Source organism: Rhinoraja longicauda, chromosome 8 (assembly GCF_053455715.1).
Source record: "Rhinoraja longicauda isolate Sanriku21f chromosome 8, sRhiLon1.1, whole genome shotgun sequence".
Classification (NCBI taxonomy): Eukaryota; Metazoa; Chordata; class Chondrichthyes; order Rajiformes; family Arhynchobatidae; genus Rhinoraja; species Rhinoraja longicauda.
The window spans coordinates 20,599,851-20,616,093 of NC_135960.1; the positions used below are offsets into that span (position 1 = coordinate 20,599,851).

Sequence of the window (16,243 nt, forward strand, 5' to 3'; positions counted from 1 at the left end):
TGGGAGTGGGAGAATATTAGCATCCCAAGTACTTAACAACTTCAAGTTACTTTGTACAATAAACAAAACAGTGAACATTTAGGCAAAGTACTCACAGGAACAATTCCAACCAACCATTGTGGAATTATTATTTTTCTGAGTAAATAATTTCACCTAGATTATTTCACCTAGAAAAAAAAAAAAACAGTTTTGTAATTAAATAATCTCCACCTCATCCAAAATGTAAAATACCCTTCATGGTCTCAGTGATATAATGGTCAGTCATGAAGCATTCCGCTACAGTGGAGACAGCAGGAAGGATATTTCACACTGTGGTTGGTATTGACTTATTCCACAGAACAGTGAGAATCCTTTGCCAAATGAGCTTATTTTATATGCAAGTTTTAAGTGAACCATTAATGTTCTCTTTCCAAGGTAGCAGAAATCATACAACTTGTATTATCCTCCTGCATTAACAACTTATATTATTCTCCTGCATCAGAATGGAGATGAAGTGGGGACATTTTTTTAACCAGAGGGTGGTTCATTCCCACAGATGGCTGCCATTAGGTATTTTTATAGTAGAGATTGAGAGGTTTATGATTAGTGAGGCTGTCAAAGATTATAGGGAGAAGGTGGGAGAATGGGATTGACTGATAAAAATTAGATAACTGCTGATCAAATGGCAGAGCAGACTTAATAGGCAAATTCTGCTCCAAAGTCGTATGGTCTGATGATTTGTGCAGCACTGTGGAACAACTGGTAGAGCCACTGCCTCTCCACGCCAGATACCCGGGTTCAATCCTGAATTTGTATGCTGTCTGTGTGAAGTTTGTAGGTTCTCCCTGTGATCAGGTGGGTTTTCTCAAGGTGCTCCAGTTTCTTTCCACATCCCAGGTTAATCGGCCCCTGTAAAACACCGAACCTGTGTGAATGGGCGATTGATGGTCAGTGTGGGCTTGGTGGGCTGAAGGGTTATTTGCTTGCTGAATTTTTAAACTAAAAACTGAAACTGCAGCTTGTGGAGTGGTGCTATGCATGTACTGCAAAATTATTGAATTTGTCAAGGTTGTTCAGACAATGGATTGCAGCAATCTGCCATAGCATGCTTCATTTGTGAATACTCATATCTTCATGAACCACACAGATTTCCATTCCTTTCATGTGTCGCTCATTTGTCATGATAGGCATAGATTCTTGGATGTAAATTCATGATAGACTGAAAACTGTCAACATGCATTTATTTTGATCAGTCTATCAATAATCTTATGCCAGAAGCTTGATTCAGGATGGCTGCTGGCCAATGTTAGCTCTTTGGAAGATTACCCATGTTGCAATGGCCCTGGAATTATGCCTGCTTTGAAGAAGACATTGTCCATGTTAAAAATATTGGATCAAAGCTTGGTCAAATAAGGAGGGATTTTTGGAAGCAAATGCCTCAGCAGTCAAAGGCATGGCCATCAATGATGGAGCCATAAAATCTGATGAGGGCAAGAAACTGAAATCGAATGAGCACCAATTTGTGGGGCTGGAGGAGGTTGTGAAGTACTATACACAAGTACAATGAAGCCACACACAAGCACAACAGGTAGTGCAAAGAGGAAAATCGCCAGAGCACAGCATATATTTTGTACTATTGTAATGTTAAATTTCCACAGAAAAAGTCCAATGTCTGCAATGAGGTAGGTATGAAGATTGAGACACACTCTAGCTTATGGGAGGATTGTTCTGTAGTCCTATGGTGGAGGGGAAGAGGCTGTTCCTGCGTTTGATTTACATGGAAATTTCTTAGCACTTTCTTCAAATATTGCCCTTTAAGTTTTTCAAAAATGATAAATGTTTTAATACAACTCAATGGTATATCAAACATAACTATGCAGTGTCTGATTTTCTTGAAGGTCAAAAGGGAGAAAAAAATATGTAGCAGCTCAGAATTGGGATGTGATGGCTAGCTCTGAGGAACACGGATTTCACAAGTACATCAGGCAGCTTGATGTGAGATGACAGATTTTTAATGAGCCAAGACATCCATATAATCATGTTCTTTTCATCTGTGAATATCTGTCAAATAACTGTCACCTATTGTCAAATTCATATGGTCCCAGTCAACCGTCATCCATGTGCTCACTGACTTCCAAAGTATCCCAGTTCAGTGTAACCTTAATGTTAATAAAAATAGCACCCTTGTTTTCAAATCCTGCCATGGCTTCACACATATTTATTTCATATTTCATATACAGCGCGGAAACAGGCCTTTTCGGCCCACCAAGTCCGCACCGCCCAGTGATCCCCGCACACTAACACTATCCTACACACACTAGGGGCAATTTTTTTTAAAACATTTTACCCAGTCAATTAACCTACATACCTGTACGTCTTTGGAGTGTGGGAGGAAACCGAAGATCTCGGAGAAAACCCACGCAGGTCACGGGGAGAACGTACAAACTCCTTACAGACGGCGCCCGTAGTCAGGATCGAACCTGAGTCTCCGGCGCTGCATTCGCTGTAAAGCAGCAACTCTACCGCTGCGCTACCGTGCCTGATTTAATTAAATAGCACACTAACAAAACAAAAAAAACTGTACCTATGAACACATGAAAATACTAAACCAAAACCAATACCAATTTAAAATTTAGAATACTAGAGTCATGAATGATGACAGCACCAGAGGCCTGATTCAGTGTTGTATTGTAATGTGCTATCCAGCCTAATATCACTTTTCATCTTTTGATCTCTATGTAGATTTTGGTAGAAAAGAGATAATTCTAAAACTTTTCACAGTTAGGTGATAATATCTGGCTTTCCATTCCAGAGCTTGATGTACAGGTGAAAAACCTTTTCCCTGCTTTCCCTCTAATCTTTCTGCTCATGTCCTATCTCTCCACTATATTCAGGTGATTCACAATTTGAAATATCTCAATTAAATTTCATCTCAGCTTTCTCTGTTACAGGAGTCCTGGCTAGACCTCCCATGTAAGTGAAATTCTCCAACTCTAGCATCCTTACAGAGTTTACAGACCTGTTGAAGGTGTATAAAATCATGAAGGACATAGATAAGGTGAATCCTCAGTCTTTTTTTCCCAGGATAGGGGAGACTAAAACTAGAGGGCATAGATTTAAAGTGAGAGGTGAAAGACTTAAAAGTGCCCCAGGGGGGCAACTTTACCCCCCACATAGAGTGGTGGATGAATACCATGAGATACCAGAGGGCGCAGTAGAGATGGGTACAGTTACAATGTTTAAAATACATTTCAACAGGTGTACGAAACAGGAAAGGTTTAGAATTGTAGAAGCCACATGTCGACAAATGGGACTAACTCAGATAAATAACTTGGCCAGCATGAACACGTTAGGCCAAAGACATTGTTTCCATGCTGTGCAATTCTATGCCTTAATTCTTCTTGTACATCTCCATTTAGTCAATTATTCCTAATGTCCTGTAATAGCTAAACACAAATTGACTTCTAGATTAAAAATTACTTTAGTTACATTGCTTTGGTCTATTCTACATATCATTGCTGCTTTTTTATTTGATTGAACATTTTGGTAACTGAGAAGATTGATAAAGACTACTCAGGTAGATGGCATCTATGTGAATTTTAGTACGTCATTTGACAAGGCCCACCATGGTCGGCTGGTTCAAGCACATTGGTCTAATATTGGCTTGTTTATGTAGGCAGAGGCTAGTGGTGGAAGGGTGCATTTCTGATTGGAAGTTTGTGACGAGGCATACCACTGGAATCAATGAATGACGTGGTTTGTGATATATTTTAATAACTTAGATATGATTGAAGAAGTGTGTGTACAAATGAAAATTGGTGGTGGTGTGGATAGCATAGAAAGGTTGTCTAAGGCTGCAGCAAGATATAGATCAAATGAGAATAGACAATAGACAATAGACAATAGGTGCAGGAGTAGGCCATTCGGTCCTTCGAGCCAGCACCACCATTCAATGTGATCATGGCTGATCATTCTCAATCAGTACCACGTTCCTGCCTTCTCCCCATACCCGCTGACTCCACTATCCTTAAGAGCTCTATCTAGCTCTCTCTTGAATGCATTCAGAGAATTGGCATCCACTGCCTTCTGAGGCAGAGAATTCCACAGATTTACAACTCTCTGACTGAAAAAGTTTTTCCTCATCTCCGTTCTAAATGGCCTACCCCTTATTCTTAAACTGTGGCCCCTGGTTCTGGACTCTCCCAACATTGGGAACATGTTTCCTGCCTCTAACATGTCCAACCATTTAATAATCTTATATGTTTCGATAAGATCCCCTCTCATCCTTCTAAATTCCAGTGTATACAAGCCTAGTCGCTCCAGTCTTTCAACAAATGACAGTCCCGCCATTCCGGGAATTAACCTAGTAAACCTATGCTGCATGCCCTCAATAGCAAGAATATCCTTCCTCAAATTTGGAGACCAAAACTGCACACAGTACTCCAGGTGCGGTCTCACTAGGGCCCTGTACAACTGCAGAAGGACCTCTTTGCTCCTATATTCAACTCCTCTTATTATGAAGGCCAACATTCCATTGGCTTTCTTCACTGATTGTTGTACCTGCATGCTTCCTTTCAGTGACTGATGCACTAGGACACCCCGATCTCATTGTACATCCCCTTTTCCTAACTTGACACCATTCAGATAATAATTTGCCTTCTTATTCTTACCACCAAAGTGGATAACCTCACACTTATCCACATTAAACTACATCTGCCATGCATCCGCCCACTCACACAACCTGTCCAAGTCACTCATAGCATCTTCCCCACAGTTCACACTGCCACCCAGCTTTGAATCATCTGCAAATTTGCTAATGGTACTTTTAATTCCTTCATCCGTCATTAATGTATATTGTAAATAGCTGCGGTCCCAGCACCGTGCCTTGCAGTACCCCACTATTCACTGCCTGCCATTCTGAAAGGGACCCATTTATCCCCACTCTTTGCTTTCTGTCTGCCAACCAATTTTCTATCCATGTCAGTACCCTACCCCCAATACCAAGTGCTCTAATTTTGCCCACTAATCTCCTATGTGGGACCTTGTCGAAGGCTTTCTGAAAGTCAAGGTACACTACATCCACCGGCTCTCCCCTGTCAATTTTCCTAGTTACATCCTCAAAAAATTCCAGAAGATTAGTCAAGCATGATTTCCCCTTCGTAAATCCATGCTGACTTGGAACGATCGTGTTACTGCTATCCAAATGCTCCGCAATTTCGTCTTTTATTAGTGACTCCAGCACCTCCCCCATCACTGATGTCAGACTAACTGGTCTATAATTTCCCGTCTTCTCTCTCCCTCCTTTTTTAAAAAGTGGGATAGCATTAGCTACCCTCCAATCCACAGGAACTGATCCTGAATCTATAGAACATTGGAAATGAGTGGGGTATTGGAAGATGGAATCTAATCACAGCAAATGTGAGGTGGTGTATTTTTGGAAGTGAAAAAGGGGACATGTAAAATAAATGGTAATGTGCTGAGAAATGTTCATGTGCTGGGGGATGTGAAGGTTCAAGTCCATGGTTCCCTGAAAATGGCAATAGAACATGAAAATCCAGGCACCATGTTGCAACTTTACAAACCACAGGTTGGACCACACCTGGAGTATTGTGTGTAGTTCTGATCACCACATTATAGGAAGATATGTTTGTGTGAGTGAGAGTACAAAGGAGATTCGCCAGGATGCTGTCTGAATTGGAAGTCTTTTGTTATGGAGATGTGTTGGAAAGGTTGGATTTATTTCCTCTGAGCACAGGAGGCTGAGGGTGACCTGATGGTGTATAAAATTATCCAAATTATTAGAGACATAGAAAGGAAAGGTAATTGGAATATTTATTTTCATAAGGGCATCTAAACAAGAGGACATCTCTTTAAGGTACGAGAAATGAGTTCTAAAGTGGGGTTAGTTTATCATACAAAGGGGAGTTAAGTATCTGGAATGCGCTGCCAGACAGCATGATGAAATCTAACGCAAATAATGCATTTAAGAGATATTTAGGCAGGTATTTGTAAAGGTGAGGCATGGAAAGATTGGGAAAATGGCATGTGCAGTAGGCAAGAAGTTGCATGGATGGTGTGAGTTGAAAGGTCTGCTTCTGCACTCTACAATTCTACAACACTCTTTATTCTTATGTCATGACATAAAATGATGAAAGTAAGAAAATAGGATTGAAGTGCAACAAAAAAAGATCAGGTCTTTGTAGCATAAAAACACATTACTGTGCACATTTTACAGGTCAGGGAGCATCTGCAAATAAATAAATAACATTTCAGGTCAAAGAAATATCTGCATATTTGTAATGGTTTGTTTTCATTGAAGTAGTTTATATAAGTATCATCTGCACCTATTTATTATATCCATAAATGTGATGGTAGCATTCACTTTTCTATGCCAACCTATCATATTTGAACTCCAAAGTGAAACGTGTTTAGTGCCTACTTACGAAATAAATCAATGAACTCTTAGATTGAAACATTGTCATCTCATTAGCTACAATACCATGCTTCTAAATTGGCAACATTAGCAGATGGTTTTCTTAAAACTCATTACAAATTAATGAATACTTTCATTAACATCGCAGATTCTGAAATTCATTGCAAGATGGAAATCAAGTTAGCAGTGATGAAGCTAAAGGTCATTCAATTTATGATAATGACAATAATATCGAAGCAACCATCATTTTATTATTTTGCCCAGAATTGTGCTTCATTTGTGCTTGTATTCACGACTATATTTTCCATTAATGATACAAAATGTAATGGCTGAGTAAGACTATGCTGCTATTCAGGAGCATTTATTCCCTGGTTAGTTGTCCATCTGAGCTTTGAGCTCTGATCCCTAGTTTCAGTGATTCACTGGAAATACATAATCATGAGTGACAAGTATTCTATCATGCTCCACTCTGAAAGCCATTTTGTTAATAGAGAAAATTGAAATTGAGAGATATTGCATGGAAAAAGGCGCTTCAACCCACCAAATCCACGCCGACCATTGATCACTCGTTCAGACCAGTTCTATGTTAGCCCACCTTCACATCCACTCGCTGCACACAAGAGAAAGTTTACAGAGGCCAATTAACATACAAACTCGCATATCTTTGGGATGTCGGAGGAAACCAGAGTACCCGCTGGAAACCATTGCTGCCACTGCTTTGTATTACCTTTAGTAAGGGATGAACTTTTGGATAAATATGTTTTAATGTAACCGTTGCAACAGGGTGCACTATTTGCTTGCTAATTTAACTTAATGTACACATTCTCACTTAATATGATTCAACATTAAATGCACTATTTGCTGAGTAAAGTTGAATAGTCATGTATATTTGGATCCTAGTGAAAATTAATGGGGGGTTTTGAGCACGACTCACTGACTACAGTAATTGTGAAAATTCATGATCTTGCAGCTACCTGTGCTTTTCTAACATTAACATTAAAGGTATTGAATTGCTTTTTCTGGCCTACCTGGACAACAATGGGGTGTTAAGCCCATCAGTGTATAATAAGAAAATCGGCAGTCAGAGAATGCCAGTCCCTGCTGGATTCAGTCCACTACGACCACTTTTATAACTGCGACTTGTTCAGGGATATGGTGCAGTCTGGAATATAGGTGGCAGAGAAGTTGAGTAAGTGAATGGCAATTAGTTTAATCTGTTTTAGTTGGTCTCTGAGGCCAATTGAATTTCAATTTGTTCTTTTCCCAGAAACAGATGGTTCAGGTTGGAACTACTTGAAGAGGCATGTTATGGAAACAGAATGACACCATGCTTAAAATCCAAAGTCCTGTTTGCTTCTTTACAATCTCTTTAGCCATACTGGGATTATCAACATCAAATGGCTGCAAAACAATAATTTAGCAGCTGTCAAGTGACAAACCCAGGATGTAATTCTTTTGTGAAGTTATCTCTGCATTTCTATTTGTTCTGAAAGGTTCCAGAGAGACAATAAATATGTAGAACATTGATTTTATCTTCTGGGTGAACTAACAAATAACAGTTAAGAATAGCAGATGTTGTTTAGTTAGTTTCATTCCTATTTCGTCAACTCCTCCTCTGGGACTGACAAAAGGCAATGGCGCTTCAACAATCTAATCGTAGAGTCAGTTCAGAGGGGCTGAATGGCCTCCTGTAAGTTAATTTCCCACAAGAAAGGAATAATATCAGTCCAGCTTTATCCTGCACACATAGTTCATCCTTCATTTTAAAAGATGAATTTAAATGAAATAGATGTAACATAACTTGGCAATAAAGATATATTTGGTCTTTGAAAAATCTCTAATATACTGTGCTAATACTGAACTTTTCTGGTTAATTTTAAATTAAATCATTGAACACTTTTCTAAATGTGCTACTTGGGTAGATTGTTGAACTGGATTGATGTCTTAAGCAGATGCAAAGGCTAGATCAGGATAAATGGATGATTATATTCTATTTCAATTCCTCTGCAGGGTTTTTTATGGAAGTTTTATATTCCTCACGCTGTTTATGATAGGTTGATTGGTCGCCACCTAAAAATAGGGAGCATTTTGAACCAAAGCAAGCAAAGCTGTATACAAAACAGGGATGTAATGATGAGGCTCCATGAAGCACTGGTCAGGTTGTATTTGGAATATTGTGAGTAATTTTGGGCACCATATCTGAGGAAGGATGTGTTGGATCTGGAGAGGGTCCAGAGGTTTACAAGAATGATCCCAGTAATGAGTATTAACATATGATTAGTGTTTGACAGCAGTGGGCCAATATTTGCTGGAGTTCAGAAGAATGAGGGGGGACCTCATTGAAACTTTCAGAATTGTGAAAGGCTTGGATAGAGTGGATGTGGAGAGGATGTTTCCACTAGTGGGAGAAGATGAGGAGGAATTAAAGGAAGAAGCTGAGGAATTTTTTTAAGTCAGAGGGTGGTGAATCTGTGGAATTCTTTGAATGATGATGTAGACGATGGGCCGAATGGCCTAATTCTACTCCTTTCACTTATGATCTTATGAAATTAGGTAGGGCACCAACTTTTTTCTAAGCTAAGAAAGTCAAGTAATAAATTTAAAACTCAAGGCTAGAGGAACTCAATCGGTCAGGCACCAACTGTGGAGGGAATGAACAGGTGATCTTTTAGCTCAGCATCCATCTTCAAACACCTGACACATGTGGCGGTGCTGGCTCGAAGGGCCAAATGGCCTCCTCCTGCATCTATTTTCTATCCATTCCCTCCACAGTTGGTGCCTGACCCACTGAGTTCCTCGAGCTGAATGGGCTCCCATGTTAATTTCCCCACAAGAAAGGAGTAATATCAGTCCTTCTGATCCATTGAGTTCCTCCAGCCTTTTGTATTTTTGCTCAAGATTCAAGTGTCTGCAGTTTTTGGTGTCTCTAAACAATTAAAGTGCTGTTCTTTAAAGGACGGAATTGGCTAGTGAAACAATATTGTAACTCTACTCTGCAGGTCTCTAAGGAACCAGCAACTATTTCGACCAGAGTCAGCAGGCTAGAAGTTAATTTGCGCAACTCCAAATAAAAATGAAATTGTGGATTCGAAAGATTCATTAGCTCAGATAAGAGTAATGTTGTGCATATTCTGTGTAGTTTTATGATTGTTGCTATTGGTTTATTATGGTCATGTACTGAGGCAGTGAAAAATTCGGTTTTGCATGCCATCCCAGCAAATTATACCAGACATGAGTGCAATCAAACATCAGGTAGTTCACAAAGAGAAAGGATAGAGTGCAGCTGCAGAGAAAGTGCAGATTATCAATAAAAAGGTGCTAGGATAGCAAGAGGATAAATTGGGAGTCAGGAATACTTCCTTAGCATATACAAGGTCTGTTCGAGCATTTACAACTTTCATATCTTTTGCCTGATGGGATTTGGAAGAAGGGAGATTGATTCTGTGTGATTGATCCTTAATTATATGGCTGCTTTTCTGAGATAGTGTGAAGAGTTATTGGAGGGGAGGCTAGCTTGCAAGGTGAGCCAGGACATTTGCATCCACACTTTGTAATGGATTTTAATTCTCCCCTGCACTTTTTTTCTTAAAGTCTCACCAAATAACGTTGACTGTAAAGTAACATACAAAATTCATTCACAGTGAGATTTTCAACTTCACTGATTCGAAAAATTGCAGTTTTTTATGAACTCGCAGAACAATTAGGATTTACTATCCTAATTTCCTGAACTTATTTATGGGGCAAATGCCCAAATTGTATGTTTTGGCCTCACTGAGATTAGTGGTCTTCTCAAAGTTCAGTGCAAACTTGACTGCTTTGCCCATGGAATCAGGGTCATGGCCGATGTCTGCTTCCTTGTCGACGAAGCATTCAAATCTGTTGCTGTAGGGGCAGGAAAAGTGGATGCAGGCATTTACCTCTTTCTTTTCAAGAGAGTTTTCTCAGTTGCTTCAAAATTCACAAAACTGAAGTGCAAGCAATCGTCTTCAATCCCAAGAAACTACTTCAGAAGAAGATCTATATGCAAGTTGTGACTTGGCATACCAACAGAGCTTTCTCAATTTTATTCTGATAGCCAACAGCATGTAATATTTGAGATCTTTGCCTCAATAAAGTGACATTGCAATACTTTCTTAGCATATACAAGGTCTGTTCGAGCATTTACAACTTTCATATCTTTTGCCTGATGGGATTTGGGAGATTGATTCTGTGTGATTGATCCTTAATTATATGGCTGCTTTTCTGAGATAGTGTGAAGTGTTGATGGAGGGGAGGCTAGCTTGCATGGTGAGTGAGGACATTTGTATAAGAAAATAACTGCAGATGCTGGTACAAATCAAAGGTATTTATTCACAAAATGCTGGAGTAACTCAGCAGGTCAGGCAGCATCTCGGGAGAGAAGGAATGGGTGATGTTTCGGGTCGAGACCCTTCTTCAGACATTTGTATCCTCACTTTGTAATGGATTTTAATTCTCCCCTGCATTTTTTCCCCCTGCATAATGTAACGCGACAAAGTGCTCGTATGTTACTTGCTCTGTTGCTCTTCTTAAAAAGTATAACACAAAAAAGGCATTGTGTATCTGATACATTCTACATCAAATCCACCACGTCCCTTGATATATATATCCACGTCCCTTGAAATATATTTATATAATCTCTCTCGAGTATACATGCCAACTTGGCACAAACAAAAGGTGCATTCATCTTTAATGATCCCAAACCATAATGAGACCAACCAGCAGAGGCATATGTGAAGGATCATAAATCCTCTAGCTAAGAAAAATCTGTAGGTGCACAGAAACTGGTGTTTATCTCTGTTTTCCCAACTCAAACTGTAAAGGTCAAAAGATTTTTCTTGTTAATTTGCATCTAACGTTGAGTCAGAGGGGGAGCATTTTTCAAATCCATCTGAATTAACACTAATATATTAGGATTGATTCCAACTGCCTGGAACTTCTAAACATTCCAAATTAGATTCCTGACATCTTCTATTTGGTGGTTATCAACACTTGAGAGCTGATTAACAGAGTTGCAGGACAGGTTTATTTATTTTTTAACAAAGGCCATTGGAGTTCGTGAGGCTGTCTTTAATTCAGTAATTTCTACATCGGAGGGAATTTCATAATCCTCCCATATTTTCCCTCAGCAGAGGTATATTACACTGGTACTGGTGCAGTGCTTAATTTATTGATCTAGTATTGATGAAAATGAACCAAGTGATTTAGTATCTTTGGAGTATTTGAAAACCTGATTTTTCTTGTTGGAATGAAAAAAAACTATTGCTTTTACAACTACAAAAACTACGAAAACTACAAAAACTATTGTAAAAATGCAAAACTGATTATTATCTATTTTAAAATAAAAGAATAGGAAATGTTTGCATTTTCGGCACATCAGGAATTTCCAGGAGATGAAGGTGATTAGATATCTAGTTTCATTGCTACTTGAAATTTTCAAGGACTTCCTCTTGTAATGCAAATTTTCCAAGTGCTTCTAGTAAACTGAAGTCGAACATTCATAAGAGACACAAAATACTGGAGTAACTCAGCGGGTCAGGCAGCATCTCTCTATTTTCTCCAGAGATGCTGCCTGACCCTCTATGTTACTGCAGCATTGTTTGTCTATCTTCAGTATAAACCAGCATCTTCAGTTCCTTTTTTTATTGAAGTCTAACATTCATAGTTTGTTGAGGGCAGGTTTCAGTTTTTCATCTGACTTTCCTGTGCTTTTTCACACTTGGTGAAACACAGATTCATAGAATAGTAATAATATGAAAAGAGGCTACTTGACCCTTCAAATCTCTGCAAGCTTTATGTGAGAGCCTTTGATTTATCCCAACTCCTCATAATCCTACATTCACCTTTTCCTTTGAACTGTTTAACTAGCTTCCTGGGGAACACTGTAATTGAATGCATATCCATGCAATCCTTACTTGTGCATTCCAGGTCCCAAACGACTCTGCCTAAAAGAAGTGTTTTTTTTTGTCATACTGCATTTCATTCCCTTAATTTTTGAACGCTCTATCAATAAGAACATTTCTAATCCCTTCATAATTTAAAACATATTTACCAGATTCTTGACAATTTATTCTAGGCCAAAGAGCTACTCCGCTCCATAAATGAAGTCTTTCATTCTCGGAATCATCTCAGTAAAAGTCTTCAGCACACTTACTAAACCATTTACATCTCACAAAAGCCAAGTAACATCTGGATGAGCATTTGAATTGCCAAAGCATTGTATTCACCCGACTAAGGGATAGTATAAATAGATGGGTGGACAGATATGTGGGCTGAAGGGCCTGTTTATGTGCTGCATGACTTCATCTTTCCTCTAATATGGCATCCAGAACTTACACAAAACACCAGTTGTGGGTAGACCAGTGTTTTATAAAGGGATTATTATGGCTCTAATCCCTTTACACAATCAGTTTCTGTTGACGGATCCCAGATGGTTTTTTAACCATTTTCTCAACATGTCCTGCCAATTTCCATGAACTCTGCATATATACCTGCAGATTTTTCTTCAGATGGGTCTCAACCCAAAATGTCACCCATTTCTTCTCTCACGAGATGTTGCCTGTCCACTGAGTGTATTTTGTGTCTATCTTCGGTGTAAACCAGCATCTTCAGTTCCTTCTTACACACCTGCAGATATTTCTGTTGTTCTAGAATTGTGTTGCATCATTTAAATTACTTTGCCTCAGGAAGTGTAATCATAAAACCTTTGTGATACATCAAGGCTGTCTGAAGACCACACAAGGTAGTGCCCACATCGTGTCCATCTCCCCCACCCTGAGAAAAAACAGGAGCCCTCAGAGAAATCTTGCTGCTGTTTTCCTATAGCATTGGTCTCAGGATTAAAATGTAGTCCCATACATACATCACCGAATCAGAGAATCAAAGTGTTTTTGCAAAAAAAAGATTTTGCCAAAATCTACCCTGTGTTAAATAATAATAATTTCATATTTGGTTGAGCCATTTAATTCAAAAACACATCTGTTACAATGAGTGCATGCATTAAAAAATGGTTTACAAACACTTCAACAGGCCAGGAGGAAATAGGTTGCCGAAAATGAACTTTTAAAACATATTTTATCCAGATAGGAGATGACACAACAGTGCTTACTATTCTCAGTCATTGAGGCAGTGAAACGATTACCAGTAAACATTTATGGTTGACATCCAATCTACAGATTTTTTTTAACAATAATGGAAAATAAATGGTACTGATCTGTTTTCAGGAACATTATCAAAGTGGTAACAAAGTTCCCATGTTATATTATCTTAATTGTGATCTGCCCTAAATGAAAGGTTTTCTGTTTGTTGGGTTATTGTACAATAATTTTATTTTTTAAATGAAACTGAAAATATTCAATTTAATATTTTTCAGAACCTATTGATTCACCACCTGTACTTTTGATTGCCAACATTAAAAGTATCGAGGTGACGAGTTTGGATGGATCAAAGATTCCCATCCAGAATTCCATCAATACTAATGGAATCATTGCATTGGATTTTATTTACGATGAGGAACTTGTCTGCTGGATCACAGCAGAGGAAATGTCCATTCATGCTGAGCTAAAATGTGCCAGGATGGCACCACTGAATGGATTTTCTGAAGAAAGAGTCGTCAATATTTCACACAGCCTCCACAGTGAGTACCTTCAGCACTTAGACATACCTTAGAATGTGTTTCTTACTAATAGGTAATCTTTTTTTTTTTAAATCAGCAATCACCTTGTCAGAATCAATATTGGTGTTCCTGCAGTGAGTGTGTATGATATGGCAAATGTTAAATGAAAGCAACTTCTTGTTTTGAAAAGTAATTTCATGAAAAGGTTTATTATTAAATCAAACCTACATCACCAAAGATTAATAAACATGAAATTCAATTTAACAACATCAATTTTCTCAAAGAAAAACAGCTGACAGAAATATTCCCATTGAACATTTTGATAATTGCACAGCATGTTGAAATGGTGAGAGTTGCACAATCCATCTTTGTTCATTCAGAGAGACAAGTACAGCCCCTTCCAGTTCTCCATTAGAGAATCACAACTATTTCTGACCTTATTCTCAGGCTTTTCTATTCCTCCCCAATGAAGGTTATTTATCCCCCCGTTTGCCAATCATCAACAGGATATTCTTGTCTCCTGACAGAGGTGGCATATTTTATTTACCTAAATAAATAAGGTATTTATTTATTTACCTTAACATTTAAGGTAACATAACATTTATCACCCTAAATAAGGTAATGTCATTAGGAATAAGAGTAGAATTAGGCCATTCGGCCCATCAAGTCTACTCCGCCATTCGATCATGGCTGATCTATCTCCCCTAACCCCATTCTCCTGGCTTCTCCCCATAAACCCCTGACACCCGTACTAATCAAGAATCTATCTATCTCTGCCTTAAAAATATCCACTGACATAGCTTCCACAGCCTTCTGTGGCAAAGAATTCCACAGATTCACCACCCACCTCAAAGAATGTCCTTTAATTCTGAGGCTATGACCTCTAGTTTTAGACTCTCCCACTATTCTGGATGTTAGGTCAGTAGATTTAATGTGGTATCACTGCAGAAATTTGCATGATAATGTGTCCTACAGTGTATTCATGGGCAGCTGAGAACAAACATTGTGTAATATTGATTTCAGCATCTGCAGTCTTTTGTGTCTCCTGTTTGCATAACAGCATCCTGATACCAATTTTTGCAGTCAGGATCAATGATCACTTATTTTGACCCCTGCTTGTAAATTCAGTCACACAGATCTTGTTCCATGAGCATCTCAAGTCCTTTTCGGTCATATTTGCTTGAAAAAGTATGTGGAGTTTATAATTTCTCTGTGGAAGTGTTCTGTGACCTCTATCCAAAATTGGACATATGATCCTGCTCATTGATTTTAGCGATGGTTTAGTTTGTAATGTACAAACTAATAATATATGTATTTGAGGTTACCTTTTAAAGCTGAAAAATCCAGTGCTAGAAATTCATTCTATACCAATTGACTTGAAGGAAATTGAATTCTGCTAAAAAGTGGAAACTTGCTGATGCTATTTTAACAGCATGCTTAGTGCTAACAAACAATAATCTCCTCCGCAGCTGTTTCTTCAACTGTTCCTCTTGCTCTCTGAGCAACAACTTGCACATAGAATGCCTTCAATATGTTAAATATCCCTCGACAGTGAGGATAAGAATCAGATACCGAGGATAATAATCAACCCCTGAACTGCCTCCAAGCTTGAAACACCAGTTTATGCATCAGTGAGGCAAATTTGACATGGGATTCTAGTTGATATGTGTAGGAAGGAACTGCAAATGCTCGTTTACACCGAAGATAGACACAAAATGCTGGAGTAACTCAGCGGGACAGGCAGAATCTCTGGATAGAAGGAATGGGTCCTTCTTTAGGAGTCACTCAGGCATTTTGTGTCTATTTTCTAGTTGATACGTTGTATAATAATCATGACTTTCTCTGATTGTAACAATTTTAATTTGAAAAAAAAGTTCTGTTTGTGATATATGTAGGAAGGAACTGCAGATGTTGGTTTAAACCGAAGATAGACAGAAAAAGCTGGAGTAACTCAGCAGATCAGACATCATATCTGGAGAAAAGGAATAGGTGACATTTCGGGTCGAGACCCTTCTTCAGTCTGACCCAAAACATCACCTTGTCCTTTTCTCCAGAGATGCTGTCTGACCCGCTGAGTTACTCCAGCTTTTTCTGTTTATCTTCTGATTTTGATATAATTTAATAACTGCTCTCTCTGGTAACTGACCACATCAATTAACAACTCTTAAAAAAAAAGCTCTAACAAAATTGCAACTTCT

The 16,243-nt window shown here is 38.6% G+C and overlaps 1 protein-coding gene across 1 annotated transcript in view; it reads left to right on the forward strand.

The window, feature by feature from the left end:
* LOC144595762 (low-density lipoprotein receptor-related protein 1-like) overlaps window positions 1-16,243 on the forward strand; it is a 1,259,652-nt gene that overhangs the window by 502,488 nt on the left and 740,921 nt on the right. The window contains exon 6 of the mRNA XM_078403382.1: window positions 13,803-14,066. Within this exon, the coding sequence (XP_078259508.1) occupies window positions 13,803-14,066 (264 nt within the window). The remainder of the gene's footprint in view (window positions 1-13,802; window positions 14,067-16,243) is intronic.